Source organism: Micropterus salmoides, unplaced genomic scaffold (genome assembly GCF_014851395.1).
Source record: "Micropterus salmoides isolate LMB-PRFRI ecotype aquatic unplaced genomic scaffold, ASM1485139v1 Ms_hic_scaffold_13, whole genome shotgun sequence".
Taxonomy (NCBI): domain Eukaryota; kingdom Metazoa; phylum Chordata; class Actinopteri; order Centrarchiformes; family Centrarchidae; genus Micropterus; species Micropterus salmoides.
In genome coordinates, this window is record NW_024040374.1 from 10,667,657 (window position 1) to 10,693,839 (window position 26,183).

The following is a 26,183-nucleotide window of genomic DNA, read 5'->3' on the forward strand; positions in this document are numbered from 1 at the left end:
CACATTGTATTGAATTTGACATCTATAATAATATAAAAAATATTTACATTTATAAGACAGTAAAACTTATATTTTATTTAGGATATTTATTTGACAACATAGGGCAGAGAGACAACAACAAGGGAAACAGATAGTGAGTAACAGCGTGGAGTGAAAATGTAAGCTCAAAGCTTCTGGTGTTTATGAAATAGTATTTGGCTTGCAGCAAAACATACGGCATAGGACTAATCTGTAACAATAATGCACAAACCACAGATGCAAAATACACATTAAAGTAAAACAAGGGAGAGAGCAGCAGATCTGCGTGTGTGTGTGTGTGTGTGTGTGTGTGTGTGTGTGTGTGTGGGAGTACTGGAATGGAAATTGTACCCATTAGAGTTTAGAAAGTTTTCTACAGAGGTTGTAATCCTGTCTTACCCCCTGCTTGGCTACATGAGCAGATGTAAATGCCCAGAGCACTTTGTGGAGCTCTGTACAGTGAATTAAACTTACTAAAACTGCTAAATGCCTGTCCTCTGTTTGAGGAGGAGAGGAAACGATTACAAGCCATTAAACTGCAAAGCATTTAATGAGTACTTGCCTCTGGTAAGGCTTCACAATGACCTACATTTGTTATTTGAACAATAGAAATGTTAATAATATAAATATAATAATCAGAATTGTTTGCTTTAAGGAAATACCAAACATTTTCAAAAATGCGCATTTCAGATAGTATGTAAATACCATACCATGGAAAGATTTCTGTGTCAGTAGGGTATGTTTGCAGCAGAGCAGTAGCTTCACATCCCTACTGCCTGAGACTCTGTAGATTAAATTCTGGTTCCTAAATAGTTACGTTTTCACACAGGGCATGAGTCCAAATTTAAAGTGGCTAAAATCAATACTTTATTCATAACAGTGTATAAATGACAATATGACAATGTGAAAACGGTCTTTAGGAAGGAACTTTATTGTTTAGGTTCACTCTCGCTACTGTCAGTTTTTCCTAAACCTAACCAAACAGTTTAGGGGCATAAACCTAACAAAGTAGTAAGGTTTTCTGGCAGAAAGCCCTGAGGGCAGACTTTTCCCTTGTGCCTATGGCACAGGGTAAATGCCAAAAATAGAGGCCATAGAGTACTACTGTGGCTGGAAAATAAGTTATGTCTTCTGTGTCTCAAAGTCTCAAAATATATTTTACAGAAATCGTCTTTACAAACTGGGGTCATGACATTTGTGGACATTTACCTGGGAGGTAGGGTCTAACCAAGGGAAGCTATCAAGATCCATTATGGGAAGTGTAGAATTCAGGGTCCTGAAAAGCCCAAAGCACTTATAATGGCAAAAAGCAGGCGGGACAGGAAATGGCATAGGGTTGCAAACATGAATTGTGGGAGCTAGCTCAGCCAATCAAGAGTTAATGAGGTGTGGGTATGAGTATTGTCAGAGAAAGTCCCAGATAAACATGTTGTTTTTCTCTTAATGACCTTGTTTCTTAGTTTTTGTGATTTTGCTGTTGCTCACTTGCTTTATGCTTTAGTGTCTTTTGTATCCACCACAGTAAAACCATGTTGTTGGGTAATTAAATATAAGTAAACTCATTGTAAAGGAGTTACAATGAGTCTAGAGGGCGGATGAAAACTCCTTATGATGAGTATAAGGTGATGCGAGGCATGAAGGACAAGAGAAGAAGAATGTGGCTTAAGACAAGAAAATGTCGTAAGCAAGAAAAAATAACTTGAGTGCTTCCTGTTATGTTACAGTTAATGTGTGTGAGTGTTTGTAAAGGGCTATAAGAAATGAGGGGACACTGCCTCTCTTCAAACATTGTGTCTCTTGGTATTTGAGTACCAACTCATATCTGCACTAGAAAACACTAGATTTTTCACTTTCCACGACAGTATAGAGAAATGGTAAATATTCAGTGCTGGGGTTCTTCAGGACCAGGAGTGGGTACCACTTATCCAGGGTATTTGGAGCTTGACTCGTTCTGGAGACTTAAATGCAGGAAATAAAAACTTTGTCTGTAGCAGCAGTGAATGGGTCCTTTCCTCCGAGCTCACCCGTGTAAGATTGTTTCCCTGTTTTTCCTCCATTTTGTGTGTAAGAAAAGCTCACTGCCAGTTCTTAAGAAATACAACATCATTAAAAAAACAGAAGAGCAGCAGTGAGTCTTTGTAAAAACATTTTTACCACAAACCAAGAAGTTTAGTCTACCTGGAAACCACACTACATGTAGACAGGCCCTGGTTCTGCAGCGGTGTGTGTTGTGTGCGTGCGTGCGTGTGTGTGTGTGTGTGTGTGTGTGTGTGTGTGTGTGTGTGTCTGAATTTAACAGCTCATAATCATCGTCAGTGTGGAGCCCATTATTGATCACTCAACCTTCCATCTGAGACCAGGAAGCAGAAGAACACACAATTCTCAGCTGCTTCACAACCTATTATCCCAACGATTTTATTTTATTATTTTTAAGGCTTTTTCTCCTGTTGCTATGGTGAGTAATTTTATGGTTGCCAAGCTGTTATTTGGTCGTCATGGCAAGGACACTAGACTAAACTTCTTTATTTAAAGGCTCTCTGGTTTATGAAATATCCCCAATGAATTCCTAAACTATTCTCCACTGTGAAAGGTGCATACTGTTCTGTTCTGTTGCAGGTTATAAGCCAAACTGATAAAAAAAATATACAGTCGGGACTGAAAATTGTCAGTCCTGGACAGGAGCATCTGATGCCATGTTGGACCGTTGGAATAAGTTAATAGTAACACTTGTGCAGGATTGCATTATAAGGTGCCTCTCAAAGAGAGCGGCGCGTGGTTCAGTGGTTTGCACTGTCGCCTCACAACAAGAAGCTCGGGGGGTTCGAACCTTGGTCGTCCCCTTTCTGTCTGGTGTTTGCATGTTCTCCTCTTGTCTGCGTGGGTTCTCTCCAGGTGGTCCGGCTTCTTCCCACCATCCAAAGACCTGAAGGCTATAAGCCAAACCGATTTAAAAAATATAGGTGTGAGTGGTTGTTTGTGTCTCTGTGTCCAGAGTGTGACCTGAAACTTTTTTTTTTGTGCAGCGTGTCATGTAGTTCTGCCTCAGACTTCTCTGAAAACATTAAAGTACATGTGCTTTTGGCTCCTTAAAATCAAATATATGCCAATCAAATTTCTCCAACAGCTGGTGCAGCATAATAAAATTTTCGCTTCATTACCTCATTATCTTCTGCTTTTTCCTCACCAGTAATGCTTCTCCCTGGAGAGCCAAACGAAAATAAATGATTTACTACTTTAAATTAAGTCTCTGTGTCTCTTTGTGACTTCTCCCCAGGTCCATGTGTGAGATAAACCTGGAGGCTGAACTCTTCACCCTGCAGGACAGTAACGCCAAGCTGGTGGCAGCTCTGCAAGAAGCCAACGGCAGCGTGGAGCAGTGGAAGAAACAGCTCGCTGAATACCAGGAGGAGACCGATCGCCTCAGAGACCAGGTGATGGTGGTCAAATTTACACCTTAATACAGTATCCCTATGGCCAATAATAATGTAGTGCAGTTCATAATGTTTGGTGAGGTGCTGGGACTGTTGAGAAGCTGATGACAGCAAATATTCTACTTGTGACTGCTGTTGACACATTTTTGAGAGTTCACAAAATTTTTTAAGTGTTTGCAAGTGATGCGCCAGCAGTTCAGGTCTCCATAATCCATGTAAAGGAAAATGCACGACAAGCTTTCCAAGAGTAAGAGGATTATTATTCTCATATTTCGAGACACTTTAAAGTGTCTTATCAAACCATGGCCAATTACCCCAGGAAAAAAGGGGTTATGTTTCAATTGTTTGTAATATTTTAACCCATTGTTAGGTTAGTTTTAGCAGTGAGAGCCAAATACAATATACACAATATAACTAAGTACAATATAAGTTTCAGATTATGTGTATGTTGTTTCATGACAGTGTGTCCACTCCCATGTAGTTAAGCAGTTCTAATAGGGTGATATTGAATTTCTATATTACTACACCAAAACCAGAAGTTAGTAATTTAAAGGGGACCTATTATGATTTTTTACATTTTATTTTTATATTATATTATATAATATTTTCTGTCATATCTATAATGTTAGAATGTCAGATGTTCATGTTAAATGTGGCCAAAGCTTCAAATAATGAGGTAAACATATTTAAAATATTTTTTTTAAAACTTTGAATCATGCAAAGCTGCCATACAGGAGTCACCGAACTACAATATAGGGCTGGAAATGCAGTATGATAGGTCACCTTTAAACTAAAAGAAGACAACTTTGATAAAATAGGATAGCCCATCTCAATAAACCTGGATAGACTTCCTGTTTTTTTTTTTTTTTTCATGAGTTGAGAGTTTTCATATCAGTGCTGCATTGTATGATGCTCTGCTTCATATCAATACCTTCACACCAAAAGGAGGAAATATGTCCTCTAGCAAATCTCTCCATAACAAGTCACTGTACAAACTATTTTGTCACATATTTATCTTTTATTTAGGGCATCTACTTCAGCTACACAGTAGTTATAATCGGTGTAGTTTAGATATTGTAAATGTTATATATAATTTATTATGCAGATAGCTCATAGAGCTTTTTTTTTATTCATACACTTATAACTATCACACTGAAATCCCCACATGGACTTGGTCTCTTCCAAACTGCAGATGCATTTTTCATCCAGCCCTCCCTCTTTGGGATATTTCTGTTGACAGGCTCCCATGATAATCGCAGGGCCAGAACGCAGACATTTCATCTTTAATTTAGAGAGAGAAAATTATGCCCTTGGTCAAGCTTAACAAGGCTTCTTCAATGTGACAGAAGTGGTGCCGCAACCGGGCAGCAATGGAACAGAAAACTGGTCCTTTATTTTTAGCCCATGTTGTGGTTTCGTCTATCTCTGAGAGTCCAGGTCTATCTCTGCGAGTCCAGGTGAAGGTTACCCCCCCCGATACACACACACACACTGCAGCAAAGTCAACCAGGTGGCTGGAAGTGGATCAAGCCTCCAGGGTTTGGCAACCGGGCGTTGAGGGGGGCAGGGATGTTGGGCTTTTTCCTTTTTTTTTTTTTTTTTCTTTTTGGGACAGGACACCCTAAACTGCCCCCCGTCCTTGCCCCAGTTAGAGGAAGACGATAAATCATCATAGGAGCAGAAGGAGAGAGGTTGGCTGGCTTTTTCTCCCTCGTCACACTCTCGGCTTCAGCTATGTTTGTGTTCATCCACAGCAGAAAGACTCTGGATTTATCTTCTGGGTTTCTGGGTTGACTCTGACCCATGCTCAGTTTTAAGAATTTGCAACACATAAAGTGGGATACTTAGGTCATATATAGCTTTTTTTAAAAGAAATTTAATTGAGTTTTTGCTGATATCTAAAAGATGAAATGTGAAGAAATTTGATGTGCATCCAAAACCAATGTTTCAGTGTGACTTTATTGTTTGCCTTTTTGTTTGTTTGTCTGTTCTTCTGGGATTTTTTGGCAACTGTGATTTTTGGATGTAAATCAAATTTAGATACTGAGCAAAATTTCTTCCACAGATAAACATTTTGTTGACTCTCCAACTCTCACAAACTGTCTGAAGATAGTGAGCTCAGAGTGAGCACACACCATCAATGCACTTGTAATTTTATTGGATAGTTCAGTTAAATTAAGATGCCACCTAAAATGAGTGAGTCAGGACAGAATGATTCTGACCACTGGAAGAACAGAGATACTCCATCATGAGATGAAATTGACTAATTGCTGCAGCTCTGTAAATGATATTGCAAGTCAAATTTAGATTGTCTCATGGTATGTATTGTCAAATCACACAACCCAGCATACTCTTCAGTGCACACACCTGCTCACAGGGATGGTAGGATTTAATGTGAGGAATGTGAGATGGAAGTGAAAAAAGTGCATCCATGGTGAACACACAGTGGACATCCCAGACAGAAAGGCATTCCTGATTTAACTTTGTTGAATTTAGTGAGTAATAAATAATATTTCTTTATAAAGAAATCAGGGTTTTCGCAAGTTTCTCTCTTCATGTACACTCACTGGTCACTTTATTAGGAGCACTTTGCTAGTACTGGGTTGGACCCCCTTTTGCCTTCAGAACAGCCTTAATTCTCAGTGGCATACTTTCAACAAGTTGTTGGAAACATTCCTCAGAGACTTTGGTTCATATTGACATGATAGCGTCACGCAGTTGCTGCAGATTTGTCGGATGCACATCCATGATGTGAATATCCCATTCAACATCATCCCAAAGGTGCTCTATTGGATTGAGATCTGGTGACTGTGGAGGCCATTGGAGTATAGTGAACTTATTGTCATGTTCAAGAAACCAGTTTGAGATGTTTTAAGGTTTGTGACATGGTGCATTATCTTCCTGGAGGTAGCCATTACAAGATGGGCACACTGGTCTGATGGACATGGTCAGCAACAATACTCAGGTAGGCTGTCACTATTAAACGATGCTCAGTTGTCACTAAGCGACCAGAAGTGTGCCAAGAAAATATCCCCTATACCATTACACCACCACCACCAGCCTGAACCGTTGATACAAGGTAGGATGGATCCATGCTTTCATGTTGTTTGACCCTACCATCTGAATGTTGCAACTGAAATCGAGACCCATCAGACCAGGCAACGTTTTTCCAATCTTCTATTCTCCAATTTTGGTGAGCTTGTGCAAATTGTAGCCTCAGTTTTCTGTTCTTAGCTGACAGGAGTGGCACCTGGTGTGGTCTTCTGTTGCTGTAGCCCATCTGTTTCAAGGTTGGACATGGTGTGCATTCAGAGATGGTATTTTGCATACCTTGGTTGTAACAAGTGGCTATTTGAGTTACTGTTGCCTTTCTGTCATCTCTCACTGGATATTTTCCCTTTTTGGACCATTGCGTGGAAATCCCAGTAGATCACCTGTTTCTGAAATACTCAGACCAGCTAACAAGCAATTGTACTGGTGTACCTAATAAAGTGACCGATAAGTGTATATTTGTGTGGAGTCCAGAGACAGGTCGCTGGAGCTTCCGGGGACAGTAGCTGTCACATACAGAGTAGATGCGAAGGGGTTGAATCCTCTGGGATCTATGATGTGGACCCAACCCTATCTTCAACACGATTTTCTAAAGCTTGGCTTGGATGGCAGCGTAGTGTAGTGTGGAATCTATAAAGTGCACATTGAAATAACCTGTGAAAACGCAGAAAAGAGGCTGAAGGGAGGCAGGGGGAAATGTTGACATGAAAGCAGGAAAACCTCTCTCCCCTCACAGACACATTTACATTTCAGTGTATTAAAATGCGAGCAAGGTGATCATGAGTTAAGGCATCTTTTTTTTTTTATTTGAATTCCTCTGTTTCCTTTTCTTTTTTATGTCAGACTTTTTATCTATCATAAACTGTCAGTACAAGGACACAGCATCATTTCTACATATTAAAGGCTTCATCAAACTATTCAAATTGATTCTTTGGTCTATAATAATGCAGAAAATAGTGGGAAAATGTCCATTGCAATTTCCCAAATCCCAATGCTTTGTCTATAAATTGTTTGTTTTGTCTGACCAACAGTTAGAACCCAAAGATAGTCAGTTTACTGTCTCAGAAGACTAAGAAAAACAGCAAATATTCACAAATATTTAAAATAATTTTATCATTTGAGTTAAAAAAATTTAAAATTAATTATCAAAATTATTTCCATTGAATTTTTTGTCATTTGGCTAATCTATTAATGAGCTAATCATTTCAACTTTATACAGTACTGTGATTTCAATCGTTATAATCATCACAGTTAAATATTTGGCCAGCAGTTGAGAAATTTAAGATTGTTAATATAAGAATTAATATAAGAAACTGTGTGTAAAAGATGAACAGTCAATGAGCAAATGAGCAAACAAATGTTTCGGCTGTGATATTGTCTAAAGTCAGGTTTCATCTACAGCAGCTGACAGCAGTGAGTCCACACTGACATGTGACTAACATGATGCACAAGCAGATGTGATCCATTTAATCCACTGTGATGTAAACCTTTTTGTCTAATCATCTTAATGGGTGGAAAGAACTCACTTTAACACACAGATTTCTGAACAGTATGTCCATCTGTAGGGCATATAAAAACATTATTCAGATTTTATTAGATTTTTATTCAGTCAGTAGAGCTAATGTCAGATCTAGAAAACAAACAACATAATATTAAATGAACCTCAGTTTTTCAGTGAATCTGTGTAAAGTGTGTTCCTTTAAACTGTGTAAACTCCTATGTACAGTCTATGGTAAACTCCAAACTCTCGGGACACAATTAGATTAATTAGATATTGTCTTAATCAGATTACTTCCAGAGCATGCAAAAATAATATATTGTTTTCCTTTTTTATAAGCAAGGCCCAGTGGGACCGTGGCAGTGTTAGTGCCTACTGACTACAAAGCCATGAAAGATAACTCAGTGAACCACAAACTTTAAATCACATCTTCAGACTTCAAAGGCTTGCCCTTGTTTAGTCAATTGGTCATTCTCCATCTTTGGCTTTTCCATTAATATGTTAAACACAGGGAAGTGGGTCAGGTTGGGGAAACTTTCAGTGATTTTTCACAAGGTCAAAAATGAGAGTTCAGTGCTGTGACCACTGGCAGAAAAGCTATATTACACAGAAGCATTGCAGAATGACCCTTTGTTGGTTTTCCTCATTTCCATCAATAGTAATCATTAAACATATATATTGTGTGTATTTGTACATTGCTGCTGTGATGTAAAAACAATTTAATGCTAATTTTGCTGATTTACATTTTCACTGGAGGTGAAGGGTCATGTTTTGTTCTCTGGATTTAGAAAATTCGGATTATACAACCTTTTCAAAGCCCATTCACTGGATAAGCGCTAAATGAGATCCCAGTGCATCATCTGTTTGACCATTTGTTTTTACCAGAACAAAGCAGATTCTTGTTTCTCATGTTTGCCCAGAAAAACCTAATACCATATTTCCTGGACTGATCAGCTTCAGGCAAAGGACTAAAATAATTGGATTAGGATAATGACACTAAATCGAACAGAGACCTTCCAACTCCAGTGATATTTCCAGGCTCAGAATCAATTTAAAATCAATTTAACATGAGAGGAACACTGCTCAAGTCAACAAGAGGGAGAGTTGTTTAGCATTGTTAAAATTCATGGTTTCTATATGTCTAGTCTGCTGCTGAATTTCATCAGTCAGGCTCCAAATGAGAACTATGTTGTTCAAAGAGTAGACTTAGCTGTTTCTATTTAATTTTTTATAGTATCTGTATTCTTTTTTAGTATTTTGGGCATGTGTTATGTTTAATACAACCTGTGTACTCTTGAACTACTGCTTGTTCAAATGCAACTGCTCCAGAGACAATATCACTTATGTATAATATGATAAAGTTTATTTCCATAGCACTTTTATTAAGTTATAAAGTGTTTAACAGAACAGAAACAGCTGATTAAAAAAAATTAAAACAACAAAGGGATTATAAAACACAAGAGGATAAAATAAAGTTTAAATCATTTTAAATAAAATGAGTGGGATAATAAAACCCAATAACAAATTAAATATTGATAAATGCTCTCCTATAAAAGAAAGTTTTAAGAAGGGATTTAAAAGACACTAATAATGTAGCCTGTCTGATCTCAACAGGCAGTTCCACAGTTTGTGGGCTATCACAGCAAAGGCCCGGTCGGTGTGTGTCATAAGCTGACATCAAGGAATAACCAACATTAGGGAAGATGCCCTCATCCATTCAACATTCAAAAGATCTCGCAGAACTAACCTGTTTCAACTTGCCATCCTTTCCTAGCCCCTCAGACCCCTAGGGTCTAATGTTATTTAAATACATTTTTACCATGTATTATCTTGTAACGGGCTCTCTTTTTAAACACGCTAGCAGTGTGGCACTATGGAAATGTTGGTCTGTCGGTTGGTCCACCATGTTATTACAGACTGAAATACATCAGGAGCTTTTGGATGGATTGCCATGGAATTGTGTACAAACATTACTGGCAACCAGAGAATGAATACCCCTGATGCTGATGGTCCCCTGACTTTTGCTCTAGCACCACCTTGAGGTTGACGTTTGTGGTTCTGAGTGCAACATGTTTAATAACTATGATGGATTGACATGAAATTTGATATGGATATCAACAAACCCTGGTAGGATTAACTGCAGTAGCTTTGATGATGTCTTCATCTAGCACCATCATCAGGTCAAAAAATAATTTCTCCAGTACTGGTTTATGACAAAATACTGGCCAAACTAATGACCTTAACATCAGCCTCAGCTGTACTACAAATTTTAGCATGATAAACTTGTAAAATTATAAATATAACTACTAAACGTCAACATGTTAGCATTCTGACATTAGCATTCAGCTCAAAGTGTACAGTGCCTAATTATAGCTTCACTGATTGTCTGTATACCCTTAGTTCTGTTATCTTGTAAAATGTCATTGAGTACATTGAAAAGTGCTATATAAATTAGTTTTTATATTTAAGTATATTTAAGTGTGTGTGTGTGTGTGTGTGTGTGTGTGTTTTCCAGGTGGCAGAGCTTGAGGCCCAGCTGGGGCATCCTGCTGCCAGTCAGACTGTTAGAGAGGACCTCAGTCGGTCACTGGAGGAGCTAGAAGCTCAGCTGAGCGCCAAAGACCAGGCAAGACACCAGTTCACTCCCTGCACTGTAAACTGTCCAAATCCATTCACCATCCTAAAGGGTGGAAAGTCAGCCGAGAATACACCAGTGCACATAATATATTTGCCAGTAATCAATTGGATGTTTGTTTTTGTAGTTTGTGAAAATAGTGTCAATTTGAAAAAAAGCCTGTAAACATTCACATTCAAACAGTTATTTAGTAAATGTATTAAGCTAGGAGAGTTGAAAAAGTTAAATTGCTAGATATTTGTTCTCTAAATCATCTTACTGGTTCAATTTTGCTGTAGTCTTGACAAAAAGATAAATACTGAACAAAATGTTCAAACCCCACGTGAATATAAAAGAAGAGAACGTGTCTTTTGGCTTTCATATATGCCCTTGTAGTTGTGTTTCTACTAAGTCCTTAATTTATCTTTGAGGTACTGACATTTTTCTTGTTGATTCATTGGTTTGGGCAGACAAAGAGAGCTTTGATAAAATACCACAACCTCACAAAACACACAAAGATGAGTGAAACCATGACTTAATATCTTCAGAACTGTTTCCAAACCTGCTTTAATATGATTTTTTTATGAAGTATCACCTTGTGAATATGTTGTGCCTTTATGAGCCAAGTCAGTGTCCATCAAATGCATGCTGGGCAATGCACAGCCAAAAACCATTTTCTCTGAATAAATAAAACAGATATTGCAGCTTGCTGCAGCCCTCCAGCTTCATCAACTGTCCTGTCATCTAAACAAGCTCTACTTTTTGTAACAGGAATTGTGCAAGGTCACAGTGTTATGTTTCCCCTGGGGGTTGAATCCCCCTCCCCCCCAGCAACATCAAGGTGTCCCAAATCTTATAACCAACCTGGTTTATGAAAAATGATTCAGCTTCCTTTAGAACAACATGAAATATTTTGGTGCAAATCAAGAGATTAAAGCGCTATGTTCTGATAAACAGGGATGGTGAATGTGTGAGAAGGTAGTGTGAATATGGTGTTGTGACTTGTTTGTTTACTTTGTTTTCAGGAAATTCTCAACTTACAGAGCAAAAAAACCGATGTGGGTGAGCTAGAGAAGGAGAGAGAGGAGGCCATGCAGAGACTTCAGGTAAGCTGACAACTATGTTTTGCTTACACAAGTATACTTGTGGTACTGGGAAATGGCACATACCTCATACAGGCTTAATGGCCAAAGAATGTATTTAAGGAAATAAAAAAAAGAAATAAAATTAATACACAAGAAAAGGGGAAAACATAGCTGCCATCATGTAGCTTATACCCATAGATTGCTACACACAAAAACAAAAGTTTTGAACGACATCAGTGAATAGGCCCCGAAATGAGAATTGCTTCAATGAAATAATCTTTAGCTTTTGCTTTCTGTATGACTGAGATCAGTAGTTCAGTAATACAGAAATTCACAAAACAATACAAACTAAGATTGCATTGCTGTTTAATTGTAATCACTGTATTTACACACTGTCAATTAACTTGGGAGTCATCAGCAGTTAAAATCCTACGTATTTATTATTTTTCTTTATCATGTTAGAGGAGAAAAACTTCATAATTGTTGTGTGTTAAGGTGTTAAGAAGTTCTAATACTGTAAAGCCAGACTTTTAGTATACCATTTCCAAGGCCACAATTGTGATCAAACAAGATGAATGGGCTGATTGGTGGTTCTGATGGGTTAGCGCAATCCTTCGCAACACTCAGAGGAGGGCTTTTTCTTGTTAACATAATTATACTAAATTTGGACTGTACAAAATTGGTTCTCCTCACCTAGCTTTTCATTGTTACTTAACCAGTAGAGCTTGAACTGTATCACAGAAATGTATGAACACTACTTCATTGACAGGGAAGGAGAGAATCGCATTTATCTTCAGTATAAACAGAGACACTCATTTTTTTTCCACTATTACAAAAAAAAAGGTCACCAGTATAGTCTTTTAAGGGTATTTTCTTTTGAAGTCTAATACTAGTAGAAGCAGCTTTAAATTTATAGCAGACATGTTTATGGTGTCTTTTGATGTTACTGATGTATCTGATTTTGTCATGTCAAGACTAGAGGCTCCTCTATAGTAATTAACACAAAAGTCTCAGTTTTGCAGTGTTGACAGTGTTTCCTGTTGTTCTGAAAATCAAACCCACAGCCACACAATCAACTAATGGAAAATCAAAGCACTGGTGCTGCACCTATAAAAGAGACAGCAAAGTTCAGACCTGCAGCAGGAATCCGTATAGGAGAACTAAGGACTTAAAGGAGAAAAATAAATTGTATTGAATATCCAATGCTAATGCAGGAGATTATACCTGATGCATATTGCATAGCCTTTATTAGGTCTTCTATCATTTTTAGTACTGGTGTCAGTTGTGAATTATGTTTATTCATATTTGACCTTTGCTGTCCTTTTGTTCATTCCATAATGTATTCATTGGTGCATTTTGGCATACAGAATGACCTCGTAAAGCACACACTTGCACATTCAAATTTGCAGTATAAACAGTTTAAAACAAATAAGCCTGATGTGACATTCTCACAAAATTGCAGTCAGCATCCACACTAGGAATAAATAAATTTTCCAGGCATTTATGTAAAGCTGAACTGGTTCTTGTTCAAACCTGCAACAATCATCTTCCAATGTGCTTTTAAGCAAGATGCTTTACTTGCTTACTTGTGCTCCAAAGCTCTTTTTTTTACAGCATACTTCTGTACTATATTCACATTGTAATTTAAATTTACAGAAAGTCAGAAATTCACCAATACTATAAAGGCATGCAGACATACACATTATACTTTTCATCACAAACTCAGTTAGCAGATATACACATTTGTGTAAATGTTGTGATCCATCTAAATGCCTAAAACTTAGAGAGAGGCACCATACAGGCAGAAGAATGTGCATTATTGTCAGCCCCCCTATCCCACTCTAGCATTTATTATTAAGGCATATTTATGGACAGAAGTGGCAAAAATACCAGCAGGAAATCTTTACTCCAGGCTTACATTAGACATTATGCAAACACACTTGTTCAGAGTGATTTACAATACTTCTCTGCAAGATGTATTCCAAAAAAATTAAAAACATTATATAAACCTTTATGAGCAGTGGTTGCTCATGCAAATGTCACAAAAATACAAACAGTGTGTACAGTTTGGACACCAAGCCATGCAGCGAATATCCAGAAATATATCTCCATGGGGAAACTGTTTAAAACAGTTAATGTGCCTGCAGGATGTGGAAAGGCGAAACACTGAGTTGGAGGATCGGGTTCAGAGTGCTGAAAAGACGCTGGCCTCCAGCCGGGAGGAGCAGGAGCAGGCGGAGGTTGAGGTCCGACGTATCATCAATGTTCTGGACGTCAAAATCTGTGACCTGAATGACCTGAGACAGAGCCTGGCAAAGCTAATCGACAAATAGCCACAGCAGCAATTTGGCTGCATCTCCACAGTTAGCACTGGTTCCACCCATGTAGCCTTGATTTTGTGTTTTACTGGTATCAGCTAGGCAAAAATCAAAGCAATATGGTGTAAAATGTAAAAGCTTCATGGATAAGTTGGTTTTTTAAGATTAGTGCAGGTAAACATGTATCAGAAACCTCTTAAAGGTGCTATGTGCAAAATAAAGCATGTCACATTAATATTGCAACCTGGGTATGATAATCATAAATAGCTGACAGTATGGTTTATGTGGCTACTACTTATTTGTCCAGATCAAAGTTCCTAGCAGCTGCATGTCCGTCAGTCCCTCTAACCTGAAAGGAATAAATTATATTTACACCAGGCTATTTTCACCATCTACCATCACTGAAAATTTTATATCAGTTTGCACTGGAATAGTGCCCTTCTCCCCTTGTTTACCATAGCAATCCAGTGTATTTAGTCAAAGGCTGACCCTGTGGTTTACAATGTAAAATGCTGAGTTATGGCTGCTATAAGCTGACAGTCTTCAGTGATGGTCTCAATTGTTTAGGGTAATTATACAGTCTCAAAAGGACTGGGAGTATGATTTATTGATAACAAATAACACACAAAGCACCTTTGAATGAGGACTTGCACCAGCACTGATTTTAAGCTTGATATTTTGCAAAAGTAGACATTCCAACAAGTATTAGGTAACAGGATTTTCTACGTTAGTTAGTTTTGTGTGATATATCTTTAATATAGCGTGGGCAATCCACTTGTATTAATATATTGTCCCACTGATTTGAGAGGCAAGAGTAGCAGTAAAACTAGGAAAGAATAAAAAGATAATAGTGAAGGTAATTATTAAAAGCTAGTGGTGTTCTGTTTTCCTGCACAGCTGGAGGTCTAAACCACTGAACAGTGTCTGGGAACAGACGGTAAAACTCCAGTCTTGGAACAACAGGACTTGCATCAGGATTTGATATATACTAACCATAAATATTTATCATAATTCTGGACGTTTGGTTTATAGAAACAACAAAGTGACTGTTCATAAATGTTTTTTCCCTGCAGTTTGGCAGAAGACTTTGACACATAATAATCCTGAATGAATTAGGATTTTAGTTATACATTCTCATAATGTTATTAGATCTCAGAAGATACTGTCCGTGAGACAAATCAAATGTCTGCTTTTACACAATAACAACCTTGAGGTCCTGATGTTTTCAGTGTTCCTTAAACACTGTGGAGATGCACCCAGTAGAGGATGGGTCAGGGTAAAGACACATGGATGCAATGACCCTGAAGGAAGTCAGCTCCAGTTCACCATCAGCAGCCTGGACTGGCCTCATACCAGCCAGAACATCAACAAACTCAAGAGATGCAACAACCTGCTCACAGTCTGTCCTCTGAGGACGTACGGCCGTTTATGTTTTATGAGTACTGCTCTTTCTCAACACTTATTGTATTGTTCATGTTCATCGATGGGTTACTCTCAGCCAGGATGGGAAATCAGTGATGGTTGCTGGCCAAATTGAAGCTGCGGCTGGTAGGTTTGTCCTCTCCACCAGGCTACTTTGACAGGTAGATCGGCATGTGAAGGAAATGTCCTGATGTGTCCCTGTGTCCAGAGACTGATTTCCCACCCTGATGTTGAGCTGAATCTGAGATTGCACTTGATAGTGTTTGTGCCAAGTTTAACTTTGTTTACATTTGTCAGTGTTCACAAAATGATCCAGTTTTACTTTATGTACTTTCTGTGTTGCTAAACACTACCTTAATAGTAAACCCTAGAGAGAGGCTCAGTGGAGCCGCAGAGCATAGATAAAGATAGACTAAGAGTACTGCATGAGCTCTGCAGAAGCCCTGCCAAGGAATGTGAAGCTGTGTATGTGTGCACAATATTTAGCAGTGTGCAACCTCAGATTGCTTGAATTAAAAAGCACAACTGCAGTAGTTTTAGTTAAGTGGGTACTTAATTGACTTGTCAGCTTTGTATGTGAGAACTTCTGATGCACAATAGCTATCAATCTTTGCTTCTCACCCCCTAATGAGTTATTGATTTCTTCATAAGATAGTAATATAGGTAGAAATAAGGTGCAGTCTCTTGCAGCTGATAGTGCAGTTAACTGCCAGGATCACAACATGTCAAAATGTGATTTAAACAGGTCATAAACTGTTCATGTAATAAACTACCAAATATTACATTAACCTGCAATTACTACTTTGAAAGAGTTTAACCATTTTCATTTTCACCAATGGTGTATTTAAAACCACAACTTACATTATAGTTTGAGTTAAATTTTCAGTCTTATTACCTCTACAGTTCAACAATCACAACAAATACCCGTAGTTACTGCACTATGTTGCTATTAATTACATTAAAGGTTTTGTTGTTCCCTCAATCAGATTGACCTATCATTTTGACAAGTTACTACATTATCTGGGAGTTCATCAGCTGCTACATGCAAGCATCACTGAATTAGCAATAAAGTTTCTAGCATAGATGCCTGTTTATAGTAAATACAAGTACTTTGTAATGAGAGCTCTGTAAAACCTGTTTTCATCCATTTTAACTTTTTTTTTTTCATGGCTTCACCAGATGATGACAGATGCTACCAACCTTTTATTAAGCATGAAGAAAATGCAGGCCATCAGCTCCTCACAGTTGATGTCAAAAACACTTCACAACAGCCTTATTCCAGTGTATCCTTAATACACATTAATACAGTGTAAATATACAAGTAGTTCCTGTATACACAGATAGGGGGGGCAGGGAGACTGTCCTCCCACAGTAAGGGCAAACTTCTCCTTAAATACACTGGAATAAGGCCTTTTTAAAACATATGTTGCCAGGTATAAGAGAGAAAGCAGTACCAAAGATGCACCGCTGTCATGCTGAAGCCACATCAACTGGAATAAACACAAACTCTGTATGATACTGAAATTCATCTCGTCAATTTTAACGGCTCTTTGCCCGAAACGTGACTTTTAAGTACGACTCAAAATACCTCAGATTCATTGATGTATTGAACAGAGGAATACTGTCACCCGGTAGCCACGATTTTGTTTTAGAAGAATAACTGAACTGAGTAGAGCAGGTGTTTGTATGGGATTTGACAAAATGAGATGAGTTCTTATATTTGTATAGAACTGTTCAACATTAAAACTAAGTCATGCAAAGTCACTGCTGTGGTCTTTGTGATGAGGGTAAGAAACTTGTGTACGCATTCTTACATTTTGCATCTTACACTTCCACATATTTTTTCCTTGACAACTGTTATTTTAGTTTTCCACCATGTAAGATGATAATGAAAATACAGTCAGTCAGCTCAGACTCAATCAGTTCATCACACTCTAAACAGGCAGTGGTTGCCATGGATTTGGCTGTGCCGCTTGCAGTGAAGCAAGGGTGGAACCTGTTAAAATGGAGGGCAGGTGGCAGGTATGAATTTCTATCAGCTGATAAGCAGCAACAGGTGTTGAAAATGCTGCAATAAACTTATCTTTTCACAGCTTTGTGTGTTTGCAGAGAACGTAAAGTATCTCATTTGAATTCAGTGACTACCAGCATGTTTAATGATGCAGATGGGACACGTATTTTGTTTGTGCCACGCAGCAGCATCAATTCAGGTTAAAACAAACTGCATGTGGTGCTTTGTGTGCCAAGCTGAAATAAAGTGGAAACCATTCCCAACAGGCACTGTGCCAGTCAGGTTAGGAGTACACCCACTGTTTGTTTAAACCAGTGCCAGTTCCAAGCAGCAGGTTTACTGAATTACCTAGACAATAGGCTTCTTAGAACAGGTATCTGAGTTAAACCACTAGCCAGACTCTCATTAATACTGTATATCTTCATTTGGGAAAATTTGGCAAACAGTAAAATGAGTATTGCGCCAGCTTCATCTGCTTTTTGTCAGTCTTGTTACTTTTAACTGTTAAACACCTTGCACACCCTCACAAGTATGTATTGTACACATGAACTCAAATTAAGACAGAAATTCACCATTTCTTCTTCTTACATTTATTTTAACACAAAATGGCATTGAGTGCTGTTGCAGTCGAAATGTCTACTTCAGCTTCTTCTTGGGGCGAAGGTTGTTGGTGTGCCCACACTTCTTCTTGCGGCAGTTGACAGCACGGGGGTGCAGACGGGCATAGCACCTGCAAAACAGTCACGGGTCAACTATGCGGAACATTCTACTGGACCAACAATAATGTTCTGAAGTGGACAAAACTTGGGATTATAATTTTAACAGCAGGAGATTTATTTCTAATGCTAACAAACGTAGTAGTTTATCTGCCAAATAAACATTTTTTTAACCTAAAACTAATTAGTATGAAACACTTGAGCCTCTACCTACCCACAAATGCTATCTGATTATTTCAGCCTATGTTTGAATTAATCACAACACCCTGCAATCAAACTACAGCAGCAAAAAAAAAAAAAAAAAAAAAAAAAAACTGACCAAACCACACTGCTTGTAGTGCTATTTAAAGTGTTTTAATCTGAACTTTAACCACTTCACTGTAAACAACTGCTGTACTGCACACAATTAGATCAAATAAAAACAAAAAAAAAACAGACTGCTTTAATGATTTTCAAGACTTACTTGCGGCAGATCATCTTGTCACAGTTGTATTTCTGGGCAAGCTGTCTGAGTGAAGGCTCGATGATGCCACCACGCAGACGCAGAACCAGATGCAGGGTAGATTCTGGTGGCAGTAAGGGTTAGGGATATCAATCTCAAGTTCAGTCACAACAAACTTCTCTATGCAAGTACTTACAAAAACCAGGCACACTGTAAAACCTTAGTTATTAATGAAACAACAGAACTTCAAACTTATACGCATTAAAATTTACATCTAATGCAATTTTACAATATACTGGGTATGTATTAGTAGTACAATTTATGATAAAACAATCCTTAAGTTTCCTGGGAGAGGTCTATTTAACATTCTCAATACAATCTTTTAGCCACTAGCAGTTTCTTAATACGCTGGTCTGAAGTTTACTGTGACCACTGACACATTCAGCACATCTGGCCTTGTTTTAAATAGACTGTTACCTTTCTGGATGTTGTAGTCAGACAATGTGCGTCCATCTTCCAGCTGTTTGCCAGCAAAGATCAGACGCTGCTGATCAGGAGGAATTCCTGTAAACAAAACATAACCAAACGGCATTACATTTGACCAACAATTACAACTTACACGTACATGAGGCAGAGATGCTTTGTAGTTGAAAAGACTACCATGATTCACACATGTCAAACATCAAATGTTTTACTTGAATGTCTACCTGCTTAACATCTTGTTTCCGTTTTTGAAATTGACAAAACCTGCCACATGCTTTGAACTGAAGTAACTTTAACTAGTTAAATAGACCGATTTGAGGACTAGAAATCCAGTCCCACATAGGATCAAATCTAATGGGTTGCTCTTAAGAAAAATATCTTCAACAGATCAACTCACTTTTCTACCAAAATGAATAAAATCTAAAAGGTAGAAAGTGGATTACGAAGATGTATTTGTAAAGTCATGAAATTGCTAGCGTTACCTGACAAACTTAGTTAATTGTGCCGGCTCACCTTCCTTATCCTGGATCTTTGCCTTTACATTTTCGATAGTGTCGCTGGGCTCAACCTCTAGGGTGATGGTCTTCCCAGTCAACGTCTTCACGAAGATCTGCATGTTTGCAGGCTGAGAGAGAAAAATGCGTTAGCTAACGTTACAAGTTTAAGTTTGCTAACTCGCGGACGACACAACGTTACTTGAAAGCATATTTTACCACAAAAACAACGACACAGAGGTGCGCCATATACATTCAGTATAAATCAAGTCTTAATATCGCCACCGTTTTCATATTATAATATTAATCGTGAAAGGTTATGTTGGTTTCTACTCAGCAGCTAATGATGTTAGCTACTGTTAGCAGCAGAGGGGCCTAGCCACATGTGTAAGGTACCGTTGACGTTGAGAACAGTCACAATTTTCTCTATTTTCTGCTTTCGAACTGAGCCAGTAATATTTAATACACAATTAATGTCGATATACGAAGGATACTATATTGTTTTAATCGCGTTCAACATCTCAACGGCCACTAAAAATAGACAAATATGAAATGGACAAAATGTGTACCCACCCGGCCGCAAGCTGAGCCTCAACGAAAAGAGAGCGGAAGAGGCTGGCGCTAAAAGACGTCACTTCCGTCTGCTTGTTTCCTTGGGAATAAAATCCTGCGGGTGTGTTTTCTCTTTTATATAGGCTATTCTGTACGACGAATTTAATGTTTAGAAACATTTAATCGCTCTTTTAGACCCGATTAATGTCGAAGTTCTAATAAGGAGATTCAATTCAATTAAAATTAAAGGCCTAATTGTGCTTATGCCGCTTACTGCAAATTTAGAGAAGAACCACACAGTTCAGTGCTGTGATTCAGCAAAAGCACCTCATATAACATTACAGTTTCTGTTTTGTTTTTAATAATACTGGATTTTATTATACAAATATAAAGCGAGCATGGCGTGATTAGTGTGATTCACTTAAAAAGCAGGCAGCGCACTAATGTCGTAATGACTGAGAGAGGGTAGGCTACTGAGTCACATTTTAAGTTTTGAGCAACTACAACTGTGATCTTTGGAAGGCCATTCAATTTGTTAGACATAAAGCACGTTCAGGGCACGGAGGCTGCTCCAAAATGAAGTTTGACTGACACCTGCTGTTGTAATAATGTTATTTTCAGCCACATTCAGGGATAGGGATGAACAAAACAGCATGTGTGAATGTGTGCAAGTATGGCAAGCAAATACAGTCTATAATTTTGTTACATTTTAAATTAAATGACATTATTACATATGCCTAATTACATTTGCAAGATACTTTATTTTCTATGCATGCATTTCTTTATATTACATGCATGTCATAGCTAACCATAGACAGCATTTCTTTTGATGTGGTGTTATATGTACTTTTTTGTTGTTTGTCAGGCACAACTTCAAAGACTTTCCATATAATTGCATTGTGTGCTCAAATGCACACTGAATCATGCTACTCTGCAAGTTGATAATGTAAGTTTAAGTTAATGCTGAAATATGCATATAAGTCTTGAGAAGAGGAACATGTCCACTCAAAATATTTAATAGGTTCTTATAGGTGAGGAAACTTGTGTCAAGCGGCACTTTTGTACCTGGAGCAAAGCCAGATGATGGGAAGTCTGTAGTTATATTGTTAGATAATCGATGACAGTCTGAAAACCAGGACCATTTGGATTGTTTTTTTTCTGTTAAGGCTCATTACTTCAGTGTGAACAGTTGTTTTGTGTGTCCTTTTTTGATGTATAATAAAATGTTACAGTTGAACAGTTTTGTGTGTCCCGTACATTGCATTTGGCCAGGTAACAGGACACCACATGGGATGTATTTGTTTCTCTGCAGGAGCAGCAACAGGATCAGCATCATCATGTTCCACAGAGGTTTCCATGGTGAGGCATTGTAGCATTTTTCACCTGCTTCAGAAGAAGACCAAAGAGTTACAGTAATGTAAGGACAACACTGGTGGTATCCAATATGACTTCAGTGGTAAAAACACTGATCCAAACCCGTCCTGTGGGCAAAGAGTTCTTCCTATCCACCAATATCCCTTTTCTGGAGAGGCACAATCCAGATGCATTCTCAACCAGTTTCCAGGAGGACTTCCAGCCTTTGTCGCTCTCAAAGACAGAACCTGCTCATCAGCCCCACCAAGCCCAGGTGGACCACAAGGACTTGAGGCACATCAAGGAGTTCCTGACAGAGGTGATGGTGTCTTACCAGCGTCACCCATTGCCACAGATGACCCGCACCGCATGCTGGACCAAGCTTCACACCAACCTCAAGATGCAAACAGACCCTGGGGAGGTTACTTTCCTCACCACTCAGTCCCAGGCGTTTCAGCCCCAGCCATTCCAGCATCGTCCCACTCCTATCCGACAAACACTGGGCATCAAGAAAATCCAGCAAGTGGGCAAGATCCCAGAAAGTGTCAACAAAGTGTCCTTCACCCCACACCATGTCTCTCCTGTTGTAAAAGCCATGGCTAAACATCTAGGTTAGTGACAGCATTCTTAATTTTGCTCTGATTCTTTTTCTGCAATTTCTGATTAAAACAAGAAATCCATATTATAGATTCAGTGTTAAGCCAATTGTGATTGATGGTAACATTCATGAAATTTGGTTATGAATTAACTTTCAAGTGGGTAAACATTCCAAAAAAACTGTGAGCCAGACAACATCCTCGCTTTGTAATGAATAACAGTGAAGGAATCTGGGTTAGAGTTCATCTCTGAATCCTGCATAACATATTGTGTTGTAAAATGTCAAATTTTCTTTGTAGAAGAGGGTTTTCCAACAATCAAAGGGGACAGACACCATCGTGGGTTTGTCTCCCACTACAACAACACCTTCCAGGGAGCCTGGAGCAGAGCTGCTCAATCTGTGGAAAAGGTAAAATGGCAGCTGCAGCTGCTGGTCGTGAACTATTACGATCAAAGAAAACCTGCAAGCTCTCAAGTGAAACTGTTGCCATAAAACCTATACACTGATTTATGCTGACAGTTCTTCAAAAGTCACAATTAAAAAAAAGACAATTCTCACAACATCACACCCCTCCACTTAGCACTGGAAGCTATGTCAACCGGATGTCTGTGCTTTAGCTCAGATATAACACAGAATTCACCGTATGCTGTAAATTTAAAATGCGCAGCAGATATTACCATGTTAGTAATTAAAACATCAACTGCTCTGAGCCTAAAAACTGGACAAGAAATTTTATATGTACTTAACAGTGGTGAAAAGTAATTACATTTACTCAAGTGTTGTACTTCAGTCCATTTTTTAGATAATTGTATTTTATTTGAATAGTTCCATTTTCCCCTACTTTATACCTCCACTCCACCACATCTCAGGTGGAAATGTTGTACTCCACAGCTGTAGTCACTACTTACTGTGAATATTCAAATTTTACATTCAAAACATACAATACACAACTAAAATATCAACCGTTTTCATAGATTAATCTATGGGGCATTAAATAAAGTAAGCTAAAGTAGCTCAACCTAGACTAATTACCAGTCTACCTCCCATGGTGCTTTATTACTAGTTTAGTCATGGCACAGGAGTAGATTTAGGAACAACACTAAACTGGTTTGTTAATCTTTTTGAAAAACTAAAGCAGTTCCAGGGAAAACATTTTCTCCGACATCACAGAAAGACTCAGGTTAAACCAGAATGCAGGTTGGAGTACTTTATTCTCAGCTGTGTGGATGCTAAACAAAAGCACACTATGACCTGGAGTACCAGCACCATCAGCTTTAAGTAGACACAAGAGTGACACAGGTATTGACATTTCTATGAAGCTTTCAATGACATGGGTTTTATAAAGGCTGTGTTGTTTTTCAGCACACCTCCTCAGTGGCTATGGGTGATCCTGTGAAGATTGTAGAAAGAGAGACAACCCACACTGCGTCATTCAGCCGGCCTACTGTCTACAGGTCTGCAGCTTTTCTGTTTTGCTGGAAAAACTCTCGTCACATGACTCAGTTCACATCCTACACAAAGAGATGACAAACAGAGGAAACCAAGAGTGAAGGGCCTGGTGTTACCCTTCAGATCTCTTTTCAGATATTTTAGACCTCTCTTGGTTTCACTGCATGTTTTGACTTGCGGTATTATGAGGTTTGAGGTGTCTTGGATGAAAAGAAGTAGCATTTGATTCACTGAAATGCTTAAGTGGTCTAAAATTTTAAAAATCATTTAAAATTTGTCACTTTTTGAAAGCTCGGATTATCTGGTGTTGAGTTTATCCACACATAAATACAATGAAAGCAATATCTTTGTTTTTGATACAGGCCATCTGTGATTAAAGAGCATTTGAAGCTCAACCTTGGAAATTTCTCTAATGACTCATGGTCATGCACATCCAGAGAAGGCTTTTGTTTCCACAAGCCGGGTGAGTGTTTTCTGTGTTATTGTCCAGGTAGGTTTTTCCATCAAGTTTTCATTCTGGGCAGCTAGCTATTCAGATCTAATTCTTGAATTCTCCATAGTGGAGATGTCTTCAGTGTATTTAGTAACAGCCTATGAACTAACCAGCTGCTTAGGCCCTTCAAATACCAATACGTCCACTAATACACTGCTCAAAAAATTAAGGGAACACCTAACTCACACATCAGTTCTGTTTTATATCTTTACTGTATGTTGTATAATTCATTAAGAACAAAATGACGTAACTATGGTCAGTGGAAAATAATATCACCAACTGATTGATGGCTGGATTCAAAATCACACCAAAAATCAATGCGTGACTTTCATCACGGCAACTCAAAACATGAGTCCGTAGTGTGTACGGCCCCACATGCCTGTACGCACTCCCGACAACATCTGGGCATGCTCCTGATGAGACAGCATATGGTGTCCGGGGGATCTCCTCCCAGTGCCACAGACTGTCGAGCTCACTGATGCTGGACAGTCTGTTGCTGCAGCGATACACAACGTCCGACGCACCGTCCCAGAGGTTCTCAGTTGCATTCAGGTCTAGGATCCGTGAAGGCCAGTCAATGGCATGAATGCCTTCATCATCTAGAATTGACCCACACACTCTGGCCACATGAGGCCAGGCATTGTCCTACACCATAGGAACCCAGGGCCCACTGGAAGTCATTTAGGGATCTTCATGTAGGAGCCCATCTCCTAGTATCTCCTTCATGCTCTTGAGATTATGCTGGGAGACACAGCAAACCTTCTTGTGATGGCACTTATGGATGTGCCATCCTGGAGGAGCTGGACTACCTGTGTTACCTGAATGAGCTGCAGTTATCTCCTCATGCTACCAGTAGTGAGAAGGACACTAGCAAAATGCAAAACATGCAAAATGCATTCCCTTTTGGGGGGATTATCTTGCTGTTGCTTCTCCAGTGCACCTGTTATGACCTTTATATGCACCAAAACATATGCCTCTAGTGTTGTCTTCCAGAGTTTCACATGGCTGACCTAGGTGACTTAAACTGTGTACAGTTTAGGGACATTGGGACATGGGTGCTTACATGTTCCTTTATCTCTGTTATCCTGCATGGATTAGTCTATTTGTTTTTTTCCCAGGACACCCAGTTGTTCTAATAAAGAGGAACAAAAATTCTAGCTCCTTACCCAAGGGGGACACTGATACGAGGCGCAACAAAGAAAGGATGTCAGTCACCACCAACAGAATCTCCTTTTCTGATGTAAGATAATAGAGCTTCTGCTTAGTTAATTGTTATTGTATTTACAAAAAATATTACTGGTACATATGTTGCACTTTAGGATAATTTATGACCTTTGCACACATGTTCATATCAAGTTGATTTTCATGGAGTTAGTTATGTTAAAAGATCCAGCAGCGTCATATTTGTTAATGTTTACTGTCTTCTTCCCTGTAGCTGAACCACACAGAACCTCCAGTGTATGTGCCCGGGCCTGACCTGATGACCAAAAGCCATGTCCAGTTCAGCCCACCCCACCTGTCAGGCCCATCCTACACAACCACAACCAAAGAACACTACATCAAACAGGATAGAGAGCCAGCTAAACCCGTCATCCAGCTGCCAAGCAACATACTGAGTGGACCAGGTGATGGTCATGTTTATGTGTTTAAATGGAGGCGCATGTAGATGTATTTAATGTGTGTCATTTGTTTGGCAGAACATGGGCTGAGCCTCAGCACCACTAAGTCTGATTACCTCCCTCTGAAAGCCTGCAGACACACACCTTGTCAATCACAGCAGAGGGTGATGTTTCCACTCACCTGTATAATTTAATGTTAACTGTAGTAGTAGTAGCAGTAGTTGTAAATAATATGGTAATAGCATTGGTAATAGTAGTAAAAATAGTAGTAATAGTAGTATTATATAGTAATACAATATTGTTTTCCTCTCTTTTTCTTATCAAATAGACCAACATCAAATTTCCACTGGCCTACCAGCACTTCACCACCACCCACAGTGAAACCTACACCGCCAAACCATTGGTCTTGCAGAGTCCCAGCTGTAGCCAGTTCCTCAGTCATTTTGTCATGAAGTGACTGAGAAACACAACTTGGTCACTTGCTCTTGTGTTGTTGCGCAGCTTTTGATAAAAGATTAAATCAAGAGTGAAGAATA

The 26,183-nt window shown here is 38.8% G+C and overlaps 3 protein-coding genes across 4 annotated transcripts in view; 2 read left to right on the plus strand and 1 right to left on the minus strand.

Moving 5' to 3' along the window:
• Nucleotides 1-21,576, plus strand: part of homer3b (homer scaffold protein 3b) — a gene marked incomplete at its 5' end in the record, with an annotated part of 22,199 nt that extends 623 nt beyond the window's left edge. Inside the window, 4 exon segments of one of the 2 annotated variants that reach the window (XM_038715491.1) lie at nucleotides 3,293-3,449; nucleotides 10,514-10,624; nucleotides 11,638-11,718; nucleotides 21,448-21,576. In XM_038715491.1, coding sequence (XP_038571419.1) covers nucleotides 3,293-3,449; nucleotides 10,514-10,624; nucleotides 11,638-11,718; nucleotides 21,448-21,498 — 400 coding nt within the window. 2 annotated transcript variants of the gene reach the window in all.
• On the minus strand, nucleotides 18,016-20,238 carry LOC119900488 (ubiquitin-60S ribosomal protein L40). The gene is made up of 5 exons (XM_038715492.1): nucleotides 20,157-20,238; nucleotides 19,603-19,714; nucleotides 19,084-19,170; nucleotides 18,628-18,730; nucleotides 18,016-18,178 (listed from the first exon to the last, which is right to left on the minus strand). Exons 2-5 carry the CDS (start codon nucleotides 19,703-19,705, stop codon nucleotides 18,085-18,087), a joined length of 387 nt encoding a protein of 128 aa, XP_038571420.1. The 5' UTR covers nucleotides 19,706-19,714; nucleotides 20,157-20,238; the 3' UTR covers nucleotides 18,016-18,084.
• Nucleotides 21,556-26,183, plus strand: LOC119900486. Its single transcript, XM_038715488.1, has 8 exons — nucleotides 21,556-22,099; nucleotides 22,385-22,494; nucleotides 23,449-23,540; nucleotides 23,898-23,998; nucleotides 25,147-25,268; nucleotides 25,464-25,653; nucleotides 25,726-25,811; nucleotides 25,976-26,183. The coding sequence occupies exons 1-8, from the start codon at nucleotides 21,580-21,582 to the stop codon at nucleotides 26,102-26,104; spliced, it is 1,350 nt and encodes a 449-aa protein (XP_038571416.1). The 5' UTR covers nucleotides 21,556-21,579; the 3' UTR covers nucleotides 26,105-26,183.

Bases quoted from the DNA above. Each gene is read 5' to 3' on its own strand.
- LOC119900486 (XM_038715488.1), top strand. From the start codon at position 21,580: ATGACTTCAGTGGTAAAAACACTGATCCAAACCCGTCCTGTGGGCAAA. The intron at 22,100-22,384 runs GTTAGTGACAGC...TTTTCTTTGTAG, and splicing joins AGCCATGGCTAAACATCTAG to AAGAGGGTTTTCCAACAATC. The intron at 25,654-25,725 runs GTGATGGTCATG...TTTGTTTGGCAG, and splicing joins CAACATACTGAGTGGACCAG to AACATGGGCTGAGCCTCAGC.
- LOC119900488 (XM_038715492.1), bottom strand. From the start codon at position 19,705: ATGCAGATCTTCGTGAAGACGTTGACTGGGAAGACCATCACCCTAGAG. The intron at 18,731-19,083 runs GTAACAGTCTAT...TACTGCCACCAG, and splicing joins TGACTACAACATCCAGAAAG to AATCTACCCTGCATCTGGTT. The intron at 18,179-18,627 runs GTAAGTCTTGAA...ACTGTTTTGCAG, and splicing joins GACAAGATGATCTGCCGCAA to GTGCTATGCCCGTCTGCACC.